Source organism: Danio rerio, chromosome 25, assembly GCF_049306965.1.
Source record: "Danio rerio strain Tuebingen ecotype United States chromosome 25, GRCz12tu, whole genome shotgun sequence".
NCBI lineage: Eukaryota > Metazoa > Chordata > Actinopteri > Cypriniformes > Danionidae > Danio > Danio rerio.
Window position 1 is genome coordinate 22,035,233 of NC_133200.1, and position 24,971 is coordinate 22,060,203.

At 36.7% G+C, this 24,971-nt stretch overlaps 1 protein-coding gene across 27 annotated transcripts in view; it reads right to left on the reverse strand.

Moving 5' to 3' along the window:
• Positions 1-24,971, reverse strand: part of magi2b (membrane associated guanylate kinase, WW and PDZ domain containing 2b) — a 235,921-nt gene that overhangs the window by 39,493 nt on the left and 171,457 nt on the right. For 8 of the 27 annotated variants that reach the window (XM_073943137.1, XM_073943125.1, XM_073943124.1 and 5 more), the window contains 5 exons: positions 21,748-21,779; positions 11,715-11,892; positions 7,883-7,918; positions 3,726-3,841; positions 1,136-1,331 (listed from right to left, as the gene is read on the reverse strand). In XM_073943137.1, coding sequence (XP_073799238.1) covers positions 1,136-1,331; positions 3,726-3,841; positions 7,883-7,918; positions 11,715-11,892; positions 21,748-21,779 — 558 coding nt within the window. Of the gene's footprint in view, positions 1-1,135; positions 1,332-3,238; positions 3,842-7,882; positions 7,919-11,714; positions 11,893-21,747; positions 21,780-24,971 lie in introns of all 27 variants that reach the window. The other 19 variants (XM_073943138.1, XM_073943131.1, XM_073943130.1 and 16 more) reach the window with 5 other exon arrangements.

Here is a 24,971-nt window from a genome sequence, read left to right on the forward strand (position 1 = left end):
TCACCAACTCATTTAGGTTCAATGTTTGTCAGAAGCTCCTTTAACAACATGTGGTTCTTAAAATCAGCCAGTATGTTTTCATGAGGTCAGCGAGTTCCTGTCATACAACAAAACAAGTAAAGCAGTTCCTTCAAGCTGAAAACACTGAAATAATAAAGTGGCAGGCCAGAGCCCTGACCTAAACCTGATTGAAAATCTCTATAAAAATAAGTCCTTTGAGCAACTAGTGATGCCATTTGAGAGACTACTGATGTGGCGTGTCAGACTAGTGATGTCATTTGAGAGACTAGGCGTGTGCTGTGGCTGCAGGTGTGCTGAAGTCATTCAAAGTAAGGGTCTGTTTAATTCCTACACATTTTTATCTGCAATAACCTTTAGAAATTTCCCCTGTAAAATTTCTTGGTGTAGTCATTGCTGTTCTCGAATTCTGATCACAGTGTTTTCCGCAAAATAGAGGGTTTTATTTAATTTTCTTGAAATTCCTCCATTTTGTAAAACACTGTTCTAAAACTCCATCAAATTTTTAATGATGAAGAGGCAGCCCCAAGTCCCGATCTAAACCTGATTAAAAAAATCTCTGGAAAATCCATAAGAGACAAATTGGGTCCTGTGAGAAAATAGTGATGCCATTTGAGAGACTAGTGATACCCAGTGAGAGACTATAGATGTGGTGTGAGAGATTAGGGATGTGCTGCAGCTGCAGGTGTGCTCACGTCATTCAAAGTAAGGGTCTGTTTGCTTCCTACACATTTTTAACAGCTATAACCCTCAGAAATGTCAGTTGTAACATTTCTCTTTGCTACAAACAGTCATTGCTGTTCTCAAATTTTGATCACAAGAGATTACATTTTCTTGAAATGCCAGAATTTTGTAAAAGACTTTTATTAAAACACCTTAAATTTTTGTAAGATGAAGCGGCAACCCAAGGTCCTGATCTAAACCTGACTGAAAATCTCTGGAAAATCCTTGAGAGACTAGTCATGTCCTAGAGATGTGCAAGAGATGTAACTTTTACACATTTTAAGTGTCTTAAATTGTTGATCTCGACTGTATAATTTGTAATCCTGTGTGTTTGACGGTGGGCATACACTAAGGGAACAGTTCAAAACACAGTATACTGTAGTATTTGGCTTACTCTGCTGCGTCAGAACTCTCCTCCTAACCGTCAGGGTGACCTGTCCATTTCGAGCTGCCGCATGCATGAGGTCGATGACGTAGCGATGTGGTCGTCCCCCCACAGGCATCCTGTCAACCGAGACCAGCTCATCTCCGGGACGCAGCCTGCCGTCCCGCTCTGCTGGGCTATTCTCAATGATTGCTCCAATCACAATCTGTGGAGAGAAATCAGACATCACATTGATGTCATCTAACATTGATCCATTCATAATAATACTAATTGATAATACTGACAACGATTTACAAAGTTATCTTCACTAGCTAATGAGATTCTATTATCTTGACAGAAAGCGCTGGTGTTTATTTGTGAAAAGTAGATGAAAGTATCAGGGATTACCAAAAACCACTAGCTTAGAGACGACTGTAAATAAACGTATTTCACATTAACGTTCTTATGGTATATACTCATGGTATCAAATGCTAATGGGTCAAAGATGTTAGTGCAACCAATAAAAAATAATTTATAATGTGGTTTTACATAGCAAACAAAATAATTCAAAAAGTATTTTAATTTTAAGGACAAAATAAGGCTAAAATGATCATCATTCAGCATAACACATTTATTTATGTATTTTTATTTATGTACACATTTATTTATTTTATTAAAATAAATAAAATAATAACTGATTATTAGACAAATGTTCATTTATTTTAAATTGTAAACATGTTGCTGTTCATCTTTAACTCATTTACCATGGTACAGAACAAGGTTAGTGTTATTGTTAATATTTATGAGGAATTAGCAGAAAAAAACAAACTTTAACTAAAACTATTAAAAATATAAACATTTCCAAAAATTATTTTATCTTTTTTAACTTTTCAACTAACTTCAGTCTAAATATGTATTTAATTAATAAATAAATTAATGAATAAACAAACATTGATCTATTTACACAAAAAGTAGCTCTTTGACTGACACATAAAACACCCAATCACAGATTTGTGCCTCGTCACAGGCAGATGGAACAATCTGTACCCTGACATAAAAGAAGAAAAACTAAAATTGCAAACGACAAAAAAGGGGCAATTTAAGTAAAACGTAAGCTTCAATTTGGTGGGGAAATAGGGCTGGGCATTATAATGAAAATATCATGCTATGAGTTATAGTAATGAGAAATTGTAACTTCATATATTAGATTAAATTTCTTTTTAATTGTTTAATTGTTCAAAATGATCTATACTCTGAGATATATACTAACCAGCCACTTTATTAGGTACACCTGTCCAATGTTGATGCAAATTTCAAATCAGCCAATCACATGGCAGCAACTCAATGCATTTAGGCTAGACATGAAGAAGAGCATCTCTGAATGCACCACATGTCCAACCTTGTGGCAGATGGGTTACAGCAGCAGAAAATCACACTGGGTGCCACTTCTTTCAGCTAAGAACAGGAAACTGAGGCTACAATTCACCCAGGGTCACCAAAATTTGACAGTGATTTAGCATATTCTAAAGATTGAAAAAACGTTGCCTGGTCTGATAAGTCTCGATTTCTGCAGCAACATTCAGATGGCAGGGTCAGAATTTGGCATCAACAACATGAAAGCATGAATCCATCCTGCCTAGTATCAGGCTGGTGGTGGTGTAATGGAGTGGGGGATATTTTCTTGGCACACTTTGGGGCAATTAGTACCAATTGAGCATCGTGTCAACACCACAGCCTACCTGAGTATAGTTGCTGATCATGTCCATCCCTTAATGACCACAGTGTACCCATCTTCTGATGGCTACTCCCAGCAGGGTAACGTGCTATGTCATAAAGCGTGATTCAACTTTCAATGAGTTCACTGTACTCAAATGTCCTCCACAGTCATCAGATCTCAATCCAATAAAGCACCTTTAAGATGTGGGACTATAAAATGCACATCATGGATGTGCAGCCGACAAATCTGCAGCAACTGTGTGATGCTATCATGTCAATAAGGACCATAATCTCTGAGGAATATTTCCAGTACCTTATTGGATCTATTCCACGAAGGTTTAGGGCAGTTCTGAGGGCAAAAGGGGGTCCAACTAGGTACTAGGAAGGTGTACCTAATAAAGTGGCCAGTGATTGTACAATCAATCGTGATGTAGTGTTACATATTTTTAAACAATTAATCAACTGCAATACTTAAAATATACATAATTTTGCTTTAAAAGCTTAATGGACAAAGTCGGTCATAAATCATAAAGTGTACACAAGTCTTTATGTATCTTGCTTTTCAACTCAATACTGTTATTCAGCAAAGATGCATTGGATATATCAAAAGTTACAGCAAATAAATAAAATATATTGAAAAAAATGTTTCGTAATTTAGATTTGACTAAAGCGTGAACTGTATATAATCTTTTAATACACGACTATGATCACTATACTCATAAACAATCAAATTATAATGCTACATGCCCAAAGAAAGACAGACAGACAAAACAATACTGCTACTGTAACGTGCTGTAAGTAGCTGAATGGAACAGAAAAAGAGTGTGTCAGGTGTGTTTCCATCTGCTGCTCGTGGAGCTGTACAGATATGAACCAGTATCTGCTTATTCTGCCCCATACGAGCCTTGTCACGGGCCTCCGGACTCACAGCCTGCACCGCCTCGTCTCCACCCAGAATCCTGAAGCCGAAGCCGGTCTTCTCCCTCAGCAGGTGCACCTCCACCTCCTGATACTCCACACCTAAACAACCACAAACACAGTTCAGATATCACACACACAAACACACACAGCAGGAATGATTTAACACTGCTTTCTTTTTGGAGTGTAACCTATTGTCTTAGAAAAAATTGAGTATTTTAATTACTAGTATATAACAATTCTATTGTAAAAAATAAAAATGAAAATCTGAATGTACTGTCAGAATATAGAAATGCAATTAAAATATATACATCTGAATATATAATTTGTAAACATATAGAGTGCTTGGCATATACAAGTACACCCCACACAAATCTCCCATTTAAATGAATATGTTCTATAGAAAGCGTTACAATATCATAGTCAGAGAATATTAATGCAGACCTCTGAATATATAAACATATTTTTTACTAATATATTCCATAACATTACAAGACTACAAAAAGCATACTTGACATATAATGACCTAAATATGGAAAATTCCAGATGACGTTTTCGGCAACCTTGTATTACAGTATTTATTTAGTAATCAGAATTAAATAAATTTTATTATTGAGAATGATTAAAATTAGGAAATTAATTGTTAATAATACAAAAAAATGTATTTTTAATTTAGGCATAGGGTTAGAAATTTGACTTTTTTAACCAAATAAAAGTTTTTATTAAAGACATATAACTATCTTCAGTTTTTTTCACAGTATTTGCTATATATATATTTTTTTTTTCTGGAGAAAGTCTTATTTGTTTTATTTTGGCTAGAATAAAAGCAGTTTATATTTTAAAAAAAATACAAAAAATATTTGCCCTCATAAGCCATATTTTTTTCTACAGCAGTGGTTCTCAAAGTGGGGGTCGCAGGAGAATGAAGAGGGGTCACCTGGTGTTTTCCAAAAATCTATTTATTTTATTAAACCATAGGAATTACCATATTTTATCCATGAAAATAGTTGTTTATAGTTACTATATACCATATAGTTACTATAGTGGCTTATAGTTCCTAGTTGTATTGGATTGTGACCCCTGGGGTAATTACAGTATATTAAAGAAACAGCAATAGTGTCAGATGAAGCAGATTGATTTTTATAACGATTAAACTTTCTGGCACACTTACAGCACTGACATGCATTAAAAAAATAAAACGAAGATTAGACTTGGGTCTATTGGTGTATATACGCTATTGCATGCAAGGTTTCTGTATATATAACCACTTCATAGGATATTTGGGGTCACAGGTCACTGGCATTGTCATTTTGGGGGTCACAGGCTTAAAAGTTTGGGAACCCCTGGTCTACAGAACAAACCATTGTTATACAATAACTTGCCTAACTACCCTAACCTGCCTAATTAACCTAGTCTAGCCTTTAAATGTCACTTTAGGCTGTTTAGAAGTGTCTTGAAAAAATATCTAGTTAAATATTATTTACTGTCATCATGGCAAAGATAAAACAAATCCGTTATTAAAAATGAGCTATTAAAATTTATACTTGGAAATAAATAAAATAAATTGGGGGAAAAATTGAACAGAGGGGCTAATAATTCTGACTTTAAGTTTAGCAACCACCCACAACACCCTAGCAAGTGCATAACAAATGTCCAGCATCTAGCCAGAACACACTAGTAACCCCATACCAACTGCTTAGCATTTACCAGAACACCCTACATAGCCACCACAAAGCAACTACTTAGCATCTATCCAGAACAGTAACAGCTTAGCATCCATCTATAATATACTAGTAACCACATAGCATCTGCTTAGTATCTACCCAGAAGACCCTAGCAACCACATATAAACTGCTTACCATCTAGCCAGAAGACCCTAGCAACCACATAGAAACTGCTTACCATCTAGCCAGAAGATCCTAGCAACCACATAGCAACCTTCTAGCACCTACCCAATAAGACCCTAGCAACCAGATACCATATAACCAGAACATCATAGCAACCACATAGCAATTCCCTAACATCTGCTCAGAACATCCAAGCAACAACATTGCAACGCTAAGCATCTACCCAGAAGACCCTAGCAACCACATAGCAACTACTTCGCCTCTACCCTGAACATCCGAGCAACTGACTACCTATCATGTACCAGGAACACCTCCTTAGCACACCTTAACTGCAAAGCACTCGCTTAGCATTCACCCAGCAACCAAATAGCATCTACACAGAACACCTTAGCAACCACACCATCTACCCAGAACAAACGAACAACCACCTAGAATCTACCCAGAACACCATTGCAACCACATTGCAACTTCCTAGCATCTAACCAGAACACCCCAGCAACCAGATAGCATCTACCCAGAACACCTTAGCAACCACAAAGCAACTGCCTACCATCTACCCAGAAGACCCTAGCAACCACATAGCAGCTGCTTAGCATCTACCCAGAACACCCTAGCAACTGACTGCCTATAATGCTCTAAGAACAGCTTAAAAAACGCATGGCACCCAGCCTGGCATCTACCAGAAACACACCAGCAACCGCATAGCAACTGCTTAGCATCTACCGAGAACACCCTAGCAACCAGATAGCATCACCACAGAACACCCTAGCAACCACATGGCAACTACTTATCATGTTCTCAGAACACTTCAGCAACTGACTGCCTATTGTGTACCCAGAACACCTTAGCAACTGCATAGCACCAACCTAGCATCTACCCAGAACACCCTAGCAACCACATAGCAATTCCTAGCATCTTCCCAGAACACCCTAGCAAACAGAAAGCATCAATCCAGAACACCTTAGCAACCACATAGTAACAGCTTAGCATCTACACAGAACATCCTAGCAACTGCCTAGCATCTAGCTAGAACACTCCAGTAACCACATAGCAACTGTTTAACATCTACCCTAGCAACCATATTGCAACTTCATTGCATCTACCTAGAACACCGTAGCAACTGACTGCCTAGCTTTTACCCAAACACCCTAACAACCACATAGCAACTTCCAAGCATCTAACTTGAACACCACAGCAACCAGATAGCATCTACCCAGAACACCCTAGCAACCACATAGCAACTGCCAAGCATCTACCCAGAACATGCAAGCAACAACATTGCAACGCTAAGCATCTACCCAGAAGACCCTAGCAACCACATAGCAACTGCTTTGCCTCTACCCAGAACACCCTAGCAACCACATAGTAACTTACTAGCATCTGTTTTAAACACCACAGCAACCAGATAGCATCTACCCAGAATACCCTAGCAACCGCTTACCATCTACCCGGAACACCTTAGCAACCACATAACAACTTCATAGCATCCACCCAAAAGATCCTAGCAACCAGATAGCATACGTACATACCCAGAATACCTTAGCAAGTACATTCCAACTGCATAACATCTACCTAGAACACCCGAGCAACGGCCTACCTACAGTACCAGGAACACCCAAGCAACCACATAGCCCCAGCCTAGCATCTACCCAGAACACCCTAGCAACCACATAGCAACTTCCTAGCATCTATCCAGAACACCATAGCAACTTTCCAGCATCTACCTTGAACACCACAGCAACCAGAAAGAATCTATCCAGAAGACCCTAGCAACCACATAGCAACTGCCTAGCATCTACCCAAAAGACCCTAGCAACCACATAGCAACTGCTTACCATCTACTCAGAAGACCCTAGCAACCACATAGCAACTGCTTACCATCTACTCAGAGGACCCTAGCAACCACATAGCAACTTCATATCATCTACCCAGAAGATTCCAGCAACCAGATAGCATTAGTATATACCCAGAATACCTTGGCAACCACATTACAGCTGTGTAACATCTACCCAGAACATCCTAGCAACAGCATAGTGACACACTGACGCCACACTGGTCTTTGTGATCTGCTCATGTTAGCAGGAGCTCTTGAGGAACATCGGATCTCCATAAGCTGAGTTATGTAGGTCAGCTCACACACCGGCGTGCTCAACCTCCTGATGGAGTGGAGAATAAGAGTACAGTGCAGACACAGATCTAAATATAGAGCACTAAAGCCACGCGGGTTACATAAATTAGCCATACAGAAGTGACTGAGAGCGTGTGTTTGTGACATGTAGAGGAAAAGAAGACTTGCCTGTAGAGTCTGTCAGCGTCCGAGGAGGAAGCGGCTCTGTGCGGGTGACAAACGACACATTCAGACACTGACATTATTCATAAATACTTTGGACTGGATTTGTGCTTTATTTAGGCTCACGTGTGGAAGGAACAATCTCAAGGAAGCTGTTGTGAATTTTAAAGGCGATTTCACCATAAAGTGAAAAGAAATGAAAAGGAAATTATTATTGGGCTGAAGAAAACTACAACTATTACTATTATAATTATTATTATTATTTGGTGATGATAGTAGTGAAGCGTGGTAGTGATTTTTCACTTGTATTGACATTATTAATAATGTTAAAAACATATTTTTAAAATAGAAAAGTAGACAGCAATGATAGATAATTCAGCAATGATTCGATATTCATTTTTAAATATAAAATATAGAGCTAATTCGTTTTTATTTTTGTGATTTTTGTCATGGATATTTTATATTGGAAATTTTATTTTAATTTATATTCATCCCAATTCAGTAATAATTTACTGTGATATATATATATATATATATATATATATATATATATATATATATATATATATATATATATATATATATATATATATATATATATATATATATATATATATATATAGATATAGATATAGATATATATACATACATATAAGACGTCAATGTGACCAAACTTTTTCTCTTATAGGTAAGTTAGGATTATCAAATTTGTTTCTGTTATGCTTAATAGCAGAATAATGAGAGAGATATTTTTTTGAGAAATTGTTATGACTTTTCTTCAAATTCAAGTTTACATACAACAAGATTATTCTGCCTCTGAAAAAGCTCAGATGATGCTGTCAAGGTTTTAAAAGTTTCTGAGTGGCTAATTGACAACATTTGAGTTAATTGGAGGCACAACTGTATAATAGTATTTAAGAAAAAACCTCAAACATCCTTTTGTGACAACATGGGAAAATCAACAAGCCAGAATCAACAACAACAAAAAAAGGCAGATTACAGTTTGGTAAACTACACTGGAAAAAATAATAATTTTTGAAGACATGTCCTGTGGTCTGATGGACTAAGATTGAATTGTTTGGCCATAATGACCAGTGTTACATTTGGAGGACAAAGGGGAAAGCTTACAAGCCTAGGAACACCATCCCAATAGTGAAGTATGGGGATTTCAGCATCATGTTGTGGGGCTGTTTTGCTGCAAAAGGGACTGGCTCACTTCACACGATAGATGGCATCATGACGAAAGAACGTTATGTAGAAAAACTGAAGAAACATCTCAAGACATCAGTCAGGAAATTAAAACTTGGCCACAAATGGGTTTTCCAATAAAACCATGACACTAAGCATAGTCAAATTAGTTAAAATGTGCTTTAAGGACAACAAAGTGAATGTTTTGGAGAGGCCATCAAAAAGCCCTGATCTCAATCCTATGGAAAATTTGTGGGCATAGTTAAAAAGGCTTGTGTGAGCAAGACTGAAAAAATTCCTTCAAACTATTGTGAGAAGCTTGTGAAGGATACCCAAAATAGTTGACTAAAGTTATACAGTTCAAAAGAAAGCTAAAAAAAAAAAAAAACAAGGAAATGTATGTAAACTTTTGACTTTCTAGAAATTAATAAAAATTCTCAAACAAATTCTCTCATTATTCCGGCATTTAGCAAATGTAAATGATTTAGGTAATCCTAATGGACCTAAAATAGTAAACGTTTAGTATGATTTACCATCAGACGTTTAAAAAAAAGGTTATGTTCCTTTTTTAGAGTGTATGTAAACTTCTGGTTTCAACTGTATACATACACACAGTTGAAGTCAGAATTATTAGCCCCCCGAATTGTTTATATTTCCCCCTTTTTTGGTTAACCGAGAGAAGGTTTTTTTTTTTTCAACACATTTCAGTTTTAGTAACTCGTTTCTAATAACTGATTTATTTTATCTTTGCCATGATGACAGTAAATATAATTTAACTAGATATTTTTCAAGACACTTCTATACAGCTTACCGTATCATTCAAAAGCTTAACTAGGTAATTAGGTTAAATAGGCAGGCTAGGGTAATTAGGCAAGTTATTGTATAATGATGGCCTGTTTTGTAGACTATCGAAAAAAATAGCTTAAAGGGGCTAAACATTTTGACCTTAAAAATTTTTTATTAAAAAATTAAAAACTGCTTTTATTCTAGCTGAAATAAAACAAATGACACTTTCTCCAAAATAAAAAATATTATCAGACATACTGTGAAAATTTCCTTGCTGTTAAACATCGTTTAGGAAATATTTAAAAAAGCAAAAAAAAATTCAAAGGGGGTTTAATAATTCTGACCTCAACTGTGTGTGTGTGTGTGTGTGTGTGTGTGTGTGTGTGTGTGTGTGTGTGTGCGCGTGTGTGTGTGTGTGTGTGTTTATATATATATAAACGTATAAACCTAAGAAATGTATATCTGCAAAACAAATCTAATTAGTTTACAAATTAAGTTATGTGTAATAAAATTAAATGACTCAGGGACAAAGTATTGAAAACATGAAGATGAGGAGGTGTAGAAAGGCAGTGAAAGCCCAGATAGCAGCTGAGGTGAAATCTCTCAGTAGTTCTTCAGCAACCCTCTGCCCTTCCTCAGTGTAAACAAATATTCGCTGCTTCAGTACAACATCTACATTAGCAGGATGATGAAGATCAAACCAGAGTGGGCATTTCAGCGAGACAATGATCCAAAACATAGCCAGGGAAACTCTCAAATAGTTTCTAAAAAGTTTTGACTATTTTTATAGGCTTTTTTGGTGATGGCAGTTTAAAGACGGCTCTCATATGGAGAATGAAGTCACATGAAATGCTCAGGTGTGAGTTTTTCACAGACTTCAACAGAGTGTAAAAATCTTGTGGGTCTCTATCCCAATTGATCTTTATTTTGTATTCTCTATTGGATTCAAGTCAGGTGATTGGCTGGGCCATTCTATAGCTTGATTTTCTTTGAAAGCATTTGGGAGTTTTCTTGGCTGTGTTTTGGATCATTGTCTTGCTGAAATGTCCACTCTGGTTTGATCTTCATCATCCTGATTATGTAGATGTTGGACTGAAGCGGCGAATATTATTGTACAATGACGAAGGGCAGAGAAATGCTGAAGAACTACTGAGAGATTTCAGCTGCTGTCTGGGCTTTCACTGCCTTACTACACCTTCCTTTCCTCGTGTTCAATACTTTTTTTTCCTGTGTCATTTAATTTTATTACATATAACTTAGTTGTAAATTAATTAATATTGTTTTCTGTTCATACAGTATATCTATTTATTTGGTTATCATCATCTGGTGAAAATTTTAAGTCATCAGCACCTTTAGAAATATGCTTTTTTATGTTTACTGTTGACAACTTGAATACTAATGTATATTATAATATACATCTATAATAACTAAAAGAATTTTGTCTTTAAATAAAATCAGTTCATGCAGTAATGAAACACTCTTTATTATATTAAATATATTAATATAAAACATTATTAAATAATAAAACCAGTACACATTCACACATTTTTTTATTATAAGTAATATAGCCATTATACTATATTTTCAGTGTTTTCATGACTTTGGGAACCCACTTATATTTATATTATATTATATAGACTAAATAATTATTTTATACCAGTACCGGTAATTCGAATTTGCTAATAAAAATAGTAATTATATTATATTATATTATATTATATTATATTATATTATATTATATTATATTATATTATATTATATTATATTATATTATATCATATTATATCATATTATATTATATTAGTAAACTAAGAATTGAAACAATTTTATTTTTAGAAATCGCTCACCAAAAACTCTGACTTACGTCTGCTTTCATATATAGCCCGTGACTTCTCATAGAGGTCATAGGGGTCCGGCTTGCCTAAGTGGAAAGCCTCTGAATCTGGAACAGAGGAGCGATGAAGCGTCTGTGCAGGATGTGGAGCACCATGAGGAAGCAAAGTAGCCGATAAACCAGTCTGAGGACTTCCTTGAGGATCCCACTGCAATAAAAAATAGACCAGTTTGAGCAGACACATACAATTGCTAAGAAAAATAAACTAATCAAATCTTTCTATGTTTAAGCCCTATAATTGTAATTGTATAATTGTCCAGTGCATTAGCAAAGGTGAAAAAGAACAGCCCGGTATCTTTTTTTTGTTAAGATTTTCCCTGCAAGCATGTGAAAAAATACACTCTTCATATTTTGCTCCCCTAGTGATGTAGAAAGAGGATCTTATTATAATTTTACTTTTACTTATTTACCAAAAATAGTGTTTTCAAAATCAAGCGTAAGAGAAAAGTGCACTTGTGACCAGTGTTGGGTAATAACGTGTTCTTAGTAATGCGTTACTGTAACGGCATTACTTTTGACAGTAACTAATACTGTAACGTATTACTTTTTAAATATACTAACTCTGTTATCATTACGATATGATGTGTTTGTCTGTTACTTGGTAAGTTCATTCATTTTGACTGCAGTCTAGGCTACATTTTCCTGTTTACAGCTGCGAGGCATTGTGGTATTGGTGGATGCCAACTAACCACTGTAAAGAAGACGCGTCGCGAAAGAGGCACCAGACTGGACGAGAGAAACTAGGAGCGCAAGACAGGCTAAGGGCATACTCACAATATGTACAGTTGCCTTGAACTGGGCCAAAGCACGCTTGTACCCCCTCCCGTCTCCCCCGAAGATATGCAATGACACAGTCAAATATTTTGCTGAACAGATCAGCCACTTTTGACGCTCATAAACAATCATAAAGTTCTCATGCTGCAGGAATTATGAGGTTTGCCGAAGGTGCAGCTGTCGTACAGTGAGGAGTTTGCATATTTAATAAACTACGACAGTTTGCGTTCATTAAACAGTAAGAATGATTAAGAAATCCATATAAAACAGTGCCTTAAAAGTCACTTCTCGCTTTCAGTTTCGGGCTCAGGTATGTTTTGCACTCACACACAAGCATACCACGCCAAAGCCCAAGTGAACTGCGGACCAGGACCAGGGCCAGCCTAATGAACCGTGCCTGAGCCCGATTCAAAGCATTCACACTTCTCAAACGACCCTGGAAACAGGCCTGGGTTCGGATAGCATAGTGTGAGTACTCCCTAAGTGTATTAGCGGGAGAGAGAGAGTAATAATATTATGTTTGTAGTTTCAAATAAATAATCACACATTTGTTGTCTGTATAACAAAATTGATTGGTTTAGTAGACACAGACACACATTTCTGTAATATTTAAGAACACGTTATGTAAATGTATAGCGTTGTATTGCGAAAGAAAAATGCAGTGATTTATTTTTTATTGTAAAACATATTTTTATAGCTGTTATATTGTACAACAGCAGATTTTGCACTTTGAATATACACAGCTTACTTTCCATTAGCTGTTGACATGCCACATTTAATTTGTGGTTAGTTTGAAAACTGCTCAGATTTCATTTTTGAGCAGCTGTTATTATTATTATTTTTATTAAAATGCATAAAATGTATGGTTGTCTATAATAGCAGTTTATTTGGTGCTGAGTTTCATCAACTTAATTCTGAATGATCATTCAGATTACTTTTATTTATTTATTTCACAAGGATTTTGTGTTTGTTGTATATTGTCGCTATTTTCTTACTCAAGAACATGTTTAAGGGTTAATTACAACAACTTTTATGACGTTGAAATAACTTTAGTTTTTTTTGTGTTAATATATTATTCAGCTGGTTCACAACCTTGTGATATTATTTTATTTTTGTGCTGCTGGTTTGACTTAAATTAATTACAGTTTAAAAATGACTTTTTTGGTTAAGTCTTTCTTGTGTTTTAGCTGTGAGAATGCAAATGAATTAAAACTGTGAAGTTGATCAACAGTGTATTTTCCATGCAGCACTGAAGTGACATTATAACGGCATTAATGCGAGCATTAAAAATGACTTTTAACAGATAACACATTACATTTTGGTTTAAGTAATCGATAAAGTAATTTAGTTACTTTTTGAATGAAGTAATTAGTAACTGTAACTAGTTACTATTTTTCAATAACCAGCACAACACTAATGGTGACAGTTTTCTTCTGGTTTTACATTGCTTTTATCTTATTTGTGGAACCATGCTTCGTCATACTTGAACCAAACGGCTCTGTGTTGCAAGTATTACACTGTACAAAGTAAGTAACTGAACCAACTGATTACATCAGAAAAGTTGTCCGAAGTGAAATAGATAGGCGATGTGACCATATTTGATTAAAAGTCAGATAATAATCAAAAGACACAAAATAGTTGCAAATAGAATCTTTAAGCTGTTTGGTTTTTTGCAAAGAACTGTTCAAAAAGAATCATTTCTTATGTCTTGTATATATTATTAATGTAAAAAGGAACAATTTTTTTTTGTGTCATACTGCTTCATAGCCTTCATTTTTACCAAAATATTGTCAGTCAAACATAAGTTTAAGTGAATTTTTACATGTGGACTGAAGGATATATGCCTAATGAGCCCTGGTTGTTCTTAACATGCTATACATAATCAGAGAGCTCTTAATGTTTATCCCGATGTACATGTATCCCAATGTACATAAAGGCATATTTATTATGCACTAAATAGACACGGAACAGACTTTTACGATTTCTGCGATGATATATGAGATCTGTATTAATAACGTAATGTTTTTTTTGCAAAGACAGCACAACAACTAAATATATTAATCAAATAACCATTTAGAAACATTGTGGTGCATCTAGAGGTTGTAATCTCTTCTTCTCAATCATTGTCTGAGTGTAGTTTGAACATGTAAAGCTTTAAAACTGATCTTGGATTCGCTTGTTTTGTTGTTTCTGTCAGAGTAGTTTGCAAAGCCTCCACCCTCTTCTGAAAAGCAGCAGCCTATTTGCATTTAAAGAGACACACACACACACATACAAAACTGCCTACTTTTACTTAAATTCGACAAGCTATTAGAAATGATATTTGACGTATTTCGGTCTGAATCATTCTGAGAACACCAGAGACTTATTTTACATCTTGAAAAAAGAGGCACAATAATATGCCCCCTTTAAGAGTTCAAGCAGGGAACACGAGGTGTGTGATAAAGGTGACCCTGCCGTTCCTCCTGTCCTCTTTCAGTTTAGCGGTCTCTGGAGGCTCAGCGGGGGAGATGAATTAAGCCCTAAGTGAGGGACTAAAGTGTGAAGCCGAGTATCCGTGCTTGAGTCCTGCGCCCCGGAGGCTAATGGATCCTATTTCCTGCGAGCTGCTCATTTCACCTGCAGCTTTCACCGCTTAACCTGCCAATTCCATTACGAGGGCCTGAATCCTGCCGAACTGGACGACGTCCTGAAAATGATGGATCTCATACTGGGATGAAAGTGAACTCGCATGAAATGAGAACACGTGGACATTTCTAGGAATCCCTGCTAAATTAATCGGTGTGTTGTTTTACAGCGCTTTAGAGAAAGTGAACCTGAGATCTGTAGTCTATTAGGTTGGCAAACAACATTTGTGGACATGAAATAGAATTATGGCATGTAATGCTGAGGGAAAATATATACACCAGAAAAATAAGAAGACCAACTTGGGGATTGTGAGAGAAGTAGTCTAGATGTTTTACATACTATCGAAATAACTAACTAGATGTCTTTTATTGGGTACACCTTGGTGTTACTGGGTTAAACCCCCTTTTGCCTTCAGAACTTATCCTTTGTGGCAGAGATTCAACAAGGTACTGGAAACATTCCTCAGAGATTTTGGTCCTTATTGACATGATAGCTTCACGCAGTTACTGCAGATTTGCCGATTCCATATTCATGATGTGAATCTCCTGTTTCAGATCTAAAAGGTGCTCTATTGGATTGAAATCTAGTGACTGTGGAGGCCATTTGAGTACAGTGAACTCATTTACATGTTCCAGAAACCATTCTGAGATGATTCACGCTTCATGACATGGTGCGTTTTGCTGCTATAAAAAGCCATCAGAAGTTGGGTACACTGTGGTCATAAGGGGATGGATATGATCAGTAACAATACTCTGCTGTGGCATTGACACAATGCTCAATCGGTACTAATGGTACTAATGGGGCCAAAGTGTGCATACAAATATCCTCCATACCATTACATTACCACCAGCAGCCTGAACTGTTGATACAAGGCAGGAAGGATCCATGCTTTCATGTTATTTATGCCAAATTCTGACGCTGCCATGCAAATGTCGTAGCAGAAATCGAGACTCAGACTAGGCAACGTTTTTCCAATATTCAATTGTCCAATTTTGGTGAGCCTGTGCGAATTGTACTCTCAGTTTCCTGTTCTTAGCTGACAAGAGTGGCAACAGGTGTGGTAGCCCATACACATACAGGGTGGGCCATTTATATGGATACACCTTAATAAAATGGGAATGGTTTGTGATATTAACATCCTGCTTGTGACACATTAGTATATGTGAGGGGGCAAAGTTTTCACGATGGGAGGTGACCATAATGGCCATTTTGAAGTTGGCCATCTTGGATCCAACTTTAGATTTTTCAATAGGAAGAGGTTCTTTGATCAAACTTATTGGGGATTTCACAAGAAAAGCAATGGTGTGCTTAGTTTTAACGTAACTTTATTCTTTCATGAGTTATTTACAAGTTTCTGACCACTTATGAAATATGTTCAATGTGCTTCATGTTTCACGCTATGTATATTTTGAAGTCAGGTATACATATGCGTATCATTTATGAATTGACTGAATGAATTGGCATAATACACATTTACCTGGCTAATAAATTGTTATGTTTTGAATTATTCAAACAGAGTTTGTGTTATTATCCCTGGTAGATTACGTTAAGTCCATAGCACCACAAGCCCCTGTACAGGTTAGTAACGGACTAAAACATGGTAGATGGAGCAGCGTGACACTTTATACGATGTTCTGTCCGACTAATACATTGGCATTAATTCATAAAAACTTGACTGTAAAAAGTCATCTAAGGGGATAGACCTTCATCTTTTAAACTTATGATACTATTTGGATAGTATAGTGATTACTCAAAGTTAATAATGGTTTAAGTATGACTGGTCTGCTTAATTCTATAGTAATGATCATTATATGACTATATACAGTAGCTCTGTTTGATTTAGTAGATAGCAGCTCCATGGGGACCGCATAAAAAATATCCTAATCTGAGTAAGTAGGGTTCTGCCTTTTTAGGATAGCGGTCAATTGCCACTGTTAAGTGACCAAGACTGACATGCTTGTGCTTAAGAGATTGTATACTCGGCCAGTACTCAGGATGTTATAGGAATCCGAATGAATGAGAATAACATACAATAATGAATCTGAGAGAATATTCAATCATAATCTAAAGTAATGTTAAAGGAAACAAAATAACTTTATCAGTGTTTTATAAATGGAGTCAGATAAAACAATGATAAATATATTCATATTCTAAACCACCTCATACTAAAATTGGAGTCAGATACGAGTTAAATTTAAAGTAAATCAACATTGTGCACTGGAAAGACAGAACATGCAGTAAACCTTCATCCATTAGTAGACACTGTCATTGGACTAACTGGTTGGACCCTACACTATTATAATAGTTTATTATTTTGTACTCACTGGAAACTCACACATACACAGAGCAGAAATATAAATTAAAAAAATTTAGGCAAACTGCAGATTTTCATGGCCAGTTTGTATAAAATATTTTCAAATGAAACATTCTCTAATAAAGTGATTAATTATGAGATAAAATGAACAAAATTTCCGCAAATTTGTAGTGATATATAGACGAAATACTAAAGACAGAATTGTCATATTAGCAAGATCTCTCTCTCTCAAAAATATGTAAAACTTCAAATTAATCCCTTTGAATCTGTGGGTCTCGGGGACAGGGGAGGAGGAATATCAATGGAGGATCACCTTCATAATCTTTGCTGGGAATAGTTTCTCTTCTTGATAAACACATTCCAGCGTGCTCCTTTGCACGCACACGTATTAAAGAGGCGCACTTTGCTGTCAGTTAAACCGTTTTGTTTGCTAATGCTGCAGTACAAGAGGAATACTGATGAAGCGCCACCCATGGAGACTGCGTTAATGCATCTGTCACCCGGGACATTTCCATGTCGGGTTTCATCAGAGTGTGATCCAGCGCCGCGCTGAACACGTGCTGAGACTAAGAACTCGTGGCTGCGGTTTGTCTTCAGCAGCGGTCAGAGATTGATGCTGCAGTCGCTCTGAGCTGCCAAGGGATTTCGGCCATCAGACGCTGGTTCAAGATCAGCTCTGAAGGCCAGTGGATAGATAGAGGCGTGCAGGTGGGAAAATATTCTTACATCATGTAGAAAAACAATCCATGATCTGATCTTTGGCCAACCAATTCTAACGTAGAAAAACAATAGTCAAAAGGTCTGAAATGACATACTAATCAAGTAGGTACTACATTTGAGTTTGAATGTACATTAAGATCATTTGTAATGTACATTGTTTTAGTATGAACGTTGGTGGTACAAATAGAATTTGGATGTACGACATTCGCCATGTTTTCGTTATCACATGACCAGTTTGTGTCAGTTGAATTCCTTTACTCCCATTCATAAATTCTCTCTCTTGTGACCTTAAGGGTTAGTAAATTAGTATGTCCAAATTCATAGTAATTGAAAAAAACAGTAGGCAAGCAGGTACCCAGATGTTGTGCTACCAACATGTGCTACCAACAAGGTCATGGTTAGGCATTGCGGTAGGTGAGGTGATATTACAACTTTCCAATTTTCTATTTTCCAAAACGCCAAGCTGTGGAATGTGCCTCTATAGAACATAATAGATAAATATGTAACACTCCGTGGTGCTGTCTGCCAGATGTTAATGAAGTTGCTCTTCTATCTCAGGCCCCATTTACACTAATACGTTTTAGTTTTAAAATGGCGTTTTAGAACGAAACCAATCCACAGTTCAGCGTTTTGGAACCGATCTCTGTCCACACTACGCCGCTGAAAATGCACATCACGTGACCACACACACACTTTTTCATGTGCTGCAGTGTATGCGGACATCTGAGCTCCAGACAGTCAGCGGGTGCTTTGAGCACAGCTCTCCAGAAAAGAGCAGCGCACATCGGACAGTTCATCAAGGATATACCGCTGGATTTCATCTCACTATAGTTCTTAAATGTGATATTCAATATATCTTGTCTTTATTTAATGACCCTTTGGTCTTTTGGATTTATTACTTACTCTCAGGTAACGTGTTTTGGCTAAGCGGAAAGATAAGTCATTATATTAATTTATGTAACCACATACACTGATTCTGCACATCTGACTTGACTGATTGCCTTTACTTCCTATATTGTATAAGCGTATTGTAAGTTATACTTTTAAGGGCCATTATTGATTATTAAATCTGATATTCAGCAAAAGAGAGGGTGTGTTTATTATTTTTCAGTAAAAATGAAAGGAGGCAGTAATGTTATAGGCTCCGTTTTGTTATAAATACACAAACAGTGAAGATGACGCTCATATAAATATATAGTTTTGTGATGCCTCAACAGGTTTGGTGTCTTTAAAGTTGTTAGGCTGTTCCTTATGTCCTGTATTCATTTTATTGTTAAGAACGTGAAACAATGTAGCCTGGGTGAAGTGAATGAGGTTGTAAAGTACACTGTTCCCTTAAAAGATTTACCCGATGTGTCCTCGGGAGTTTGTTTTCCATGTCAATCTTGCGAAGTCTGAACTTAAGGAGAGGATGCAAGACTAAAATTTGTGCACTTAATACTACGGAAAAAGCTCCATAACTGCAGCTACGCCTCCTTTTCAGATGTCTTAGATGTCTTCAGATGTTTTCCCCCATCCACACTGACATGGAGCAGCAGCGTTTTTAAAGCAAAATGGCCTCTTCAGCATTTTCAACACGCTCTGTTTTCGGGCCTCTAAAACTACAGGGTAGTGCGGACAGAAGGCGTAATCGTAGCAAAACTTATGCACTTTAAAACTAAAATGTATTAGTGTAAACGGGGCCTCAGCCACCATCAATATTGTGTTTAAGGGTATGTGTGACACATTTACAACCCCACTTACTGCAGGAAGGGGGTGTTGGAGTGTTTAAAATCTGAATACCATAAGAGTCCGTTCGCATATTGTTTTTGTTTTTTTCGCATACAAGTTTGTTATTTTCAGAGTCTCGCGACTTGCACTCGCAAACATGCACAGACGCTCACATGGTTGACAAGAGGCGAGTGTGGTATGACACACTTGCTTTCCAGGCACATCATCTTAGAAACATCTCAACTTTTCAGAATGTCACAAGTGCACTGAGAGTCATGTGATCAGAACTAACTAATCAGCTTCTAACATTGTATGGAATACACACATTTCGGTAACAACGGTAAACTAATTACCTCAGACAAACACAGCGCACCTAAACACTGCAGTGCTTTTAAATGTTCTCCATAAATAAAACTAGTTTCAGAGCTGCAGCAATGGTTTGACAGTCTGTAATCCTCTGCAAGAACAGTTGATGGTTGCCTAGCAAAGACAGATGCCACAGGATGGAAAATGGAGAAGATAAAGGTGCACTTTGCACTTTCCACACACTTTTTGATATGACATGTGAACAGCCACTAACATAGCTATTTAAAAAAAAATTTTGCCCTCAAATGAAAAATGAAAAAGATCTTTGAAATATACAGTTGCTTTCATATCCCCACCTCCCATGCCAGAATAACCAGTCCTCACCCCACTCTGTGCCTGCAAGTGAGTCAGACCTCAGCAGTTACATTGGTGCCGTGACCCGGAAAGAAGTAAGGTAAGCTAGTGCAATGGAGGCCAGTAAGTAAGTGCTGTGTAGGTAAACTTCACTCCCCCGAGCATCTCGAGGTGCGTTAGTGACACTAGGCACTAGAGGCTACGTTCTGTAGCCTCCTCGTTAGAGTGTTCACCTCCCATGCCAGAATCACCAGTTTGAGCCGTGTTTGAACGTTGTCAGAACATAGGGGTTACACAAGTGGCTGATAAACTGTCTTTAATTCCCACAACAGGAAAAAGCGAATTAACTTTATTTTTAAGTTCCAAATTAGGGGTTCTCAAACTTGGCCCTGAAGGGGCACTGACCTGCAAAGTGTAGTTCCAACCCTAATCAGAGCCACCTGGGCAAGCTAATCAAGCTCTAACTAGACACATCCTAGCAGGTGTGTTGAGGCAAGTTGGAGCTAAAATCTGCAGTACACCGGTCCTCCAGGACCGAGCTTGAGAACCCCTGTCCTACACCATGTCAGTAAGAACTTGGTCCCCTTTCAGTTTAGTTTTAACCTCAGATTTACTGACAACAAACCTAATCCCACACTGAATTTACAGAAAGATTGCAAAAACTTGATTTCTGTGCTGATTATATTGGATCTAACAGTAATTTGTTATTATTTCTTTTTCAGTATTGCTTTATCTGTTATTACAAATTGTTTGATATGAACTCAACATTTCTGCAGACCAAAGTCGTGAACGATTGTGCAGTAGTTTCAATTATCTACTAATTTCCTCCAAATTTTCCTCCAAAAATTCCCATCGATACGTTTGAGGTTGGTAAGTGGCACCTCATGGTACAATAAAGCAATTGTATGAATTTTAATAGTACAATTTGATTATGGCCTACAGATCCACTTAAAGGTGGAAATTCATGCTTTGTATTTTTTTCATCCCTTGTTAACATATAAATCAAGTTGCAGAAATTCATATACAATTCCTACATGATAAAAATTGTTACACTTTGTCATTCAAACATGTTGACTGAAATCTTGAGTTCACACCATGTCAAAGTTACCATAATTTTAAGATGTCATATAAAATGTTAAAAGAAGATGTTAAAAACAGACAGTATATTAATAAATGAAGTACTTCAAATCATTTTACCTGTTTTGCTGGATCCCAGGCTGTAAAGAGGCCTAACAAAGAGAGACAAAGAAAAAAAGATTAACATTATTGGGTAACGAGTTTCATAATAGTCACATCCTATTTGTTCATGTTTATCTGGTTGTGGTATAGGCTCTGAAGTGAGGAAAGTTTATTGAATTTATTTGTGGGGTAATTACATCATTAGCTTTGAGCTGAGGTCAAACTCATCTTCAAACAAAAGGAGTAACACGAGGCCCTGCCAAACTGTATTCAGTACCATAAAAGAGACAACAAACATAAAACTACATTTTTACAACTCGAAGGCACTTTTAAACAATCATAAAATAGGAGTAGACAGTCTTTTTTATATTCTTTTAATGTTTATGCTGCTTTTATATCTGTAGCGTACTACAAAGAACATTTTCACCAAAATTGTCATCTTCAATATAGTAACAACTTTTTATTAATAGGTGTAGTGCATATTTAAAAAAATTAATTAGATTTATTTATTCATTTTCATCCACTTTTGTGAAGCCGGTTCACGGGGGCAGCAGTCTTAGGAGAGAACCCCTAAAGCTTCCTACTCCCTTGACACTTCCTCCAACTCCTCCAGGATCCCGAGGTGTTCCCAGGCCACCCGAGAGACATAGTCCCAGCAGCATGTCCTGGGTCTTCCCCAAGGCCTCCTCCCGGTGGGACATGCCTGGAACACCTTCTTAGGTAGACATCCAGGAGGCATCCAAAACAGATGCCCGAGCCACCTCAGCTGACTTCTCTCGATGTGGAGAAGCAGCGGCTCTACTCCTCACCCTATCCTGCCAAGGAAACTCAGTTCGGCCGCTTGTATCCAAGATCTTGTCCTTTCAGTCAAGACCCAAAGCTCATGACTATAGATAAGAGTAGGAACATAGATTGACCAGTAAATCAAGAGTTTTGTCTTCCGTCTCAGCTCCTTCTTTACCGCAATGTACCGGTACATCAACCGAATTTCTGCTGCCGCTGCTGATCCGCCTGTCAATCTCACATTTCATCCTTCCCTTACTCGTGAACGAAACCACAAGATACACGAAGAACAAGAAACAGGATACAAGAAACTCCTCCACCTGGGGTAAGGACTTTCCTCCAACCTGGTGATGGCAAGCCACCTTTTTCCGGTGGAGCACCATGACCTTGAACTTGGAGGTGTTGATTCTCATCCCAGCCGCGTCACACTCAGCACCAAACTGGCAGTGCATGCTAAAGGTCCATGTTGGATGAAGCCAACAGAACATCATTGTCTGCAAATAACAGAGATGAAATCCTGTGGTCCCGAAACCAGAGCCCCTCCAGTTTAAATTAGATATTTAAATGAATTAGATAATAATCTCAATTCTCTGCCATCTTTTTTTTAAAAATATGTATTTCCAATTAGTGTAGTAGTTAAGATTCGTGACAATATTTTTAAATTAAATAATGTTTAAATATTTATTTTGCTCAATTTAGGAAACACACAGGTTTACATAGGTCCTCCATCCTTTCTCCAATTTTTAAAAACCACTGTCTAAACCTATGTCAATCTAATACGGATGCACCTTTCAGAATGTGGTTTGATAAGGACATAAAAACAATTGATGACCTCTATGAGAGTGGCATTTTCTCATCCTTTAATAACCTGTCTAAAAGATTTGAACTACCTAATTCACACTTATTTTGTTTTTTTTTCAAATCAGACACTTTGTGCAAAAACTGTTCCCTCATTTTCCAAATCAACCTCCTGAATCTCCATTAGATTATTTATTAAAGCTTGAACCACACTCAAAACATTGCATTTCTACCATTTATAACCTGAATCACAATATCAATCCAAGCTCTGCAAATCAAGCAAGAGGTGCTTGGGAAGAGAACTTAGGTTTTGAGTTCTCTGATGAACACTGGGAGCATATTCTTGAGCTCACACATACCTCTTCTATATGTGCAAGACATGGGCTTATACAATGTAAGATTCTACACAGGGTCTACTACACTAACGCTAGACTTGCTAAAATATACCCCTCTCTCAGCGATGCATGTAATAGGTGCAAACATTCACCAGCAGATCTCATCCATATGTTGTGGGAATGCCCTAAATTATTTGATTATTGGACTAAAATATTTAAAACTCTGCAAGATGCATTCAACATAGATCTGGATACAAATCAACTCTTGGCCATTTTTGAGTTGGCAGTAGATACCAACCTTTCAGTAATGGTCCAGAAGGCTTTAGCTTTTACTACTTTAATAGCGAGACGTCTCATCCTTTTAAAGTGGAAATATGCCTCTCCCCCATCTTTTGATGAACGGATAAATAAAGTGTTTACTAATATTAAATTGGAAAAGATTAGACTATCACTTACTGGTTCTTTAAGGACCTTTGACAAGTTGTGGTGCCCCTTTTTAGATTATCTACTGGATTATCTATTTATTTTCATCTTATTTATTTTTATTTATTTATTTTTAATTATTATTATTATTATTTGTTTTTATTTATTTATTGTTATTATTATTTATTTATTATTACTTTTTTTTCTTTCTCAATGGAAAGTTAGAGGCTTTTGAGGGAGGGAAATGTTCAATCGGGGTTGGGGTAGGGTAAACATTAACATGGAAGGATAATTATAAAATGACCATGTTATGGTTGATATTCCATATAAAAAAAACCTAATAAAATAAATTTGAAATAAATATTTATTTTGATTCTGCATATTATTAAAGTTTAGATCAAGTGTAAGTAACTTCTAAATTGACAAATTTCACTTCTCATATTGTGCAAAAAATTTCCATAATACTATTTTTCTGTATTATGTTGTCCATATAATAAAATGGATGATGTGCATGTATGAAATGGCTGGGATATTAAAAAGTTTTTTTTTAAGATTCATCTGCAATCTAATTAAACCATGACTAGAGGAGCTGTGAGAATAATGAGTTATGACTTTTCATTTCTTGGTCTCATACCTGATTCTTTCAATCACCTGCACTATATTCAGTCTTTGCTACAGGGTATGCATAAAAACAGGGTTGAAGCACATTTTTAAAAGTCAAATTTAAGGCTTTTAAGACTGGTTTATAACCTGAAGAAATAAAAATTAATACAGCATGCTAGGTGTGTGCAATATTGGCAAACAAACGATACCTCAATACTTTCAGGGATTATTTCAGATTTGATAGATTCATAGGCTAATATCGGCATCCTTAAATACCTTTCAAGGATCATTTTCACCTAC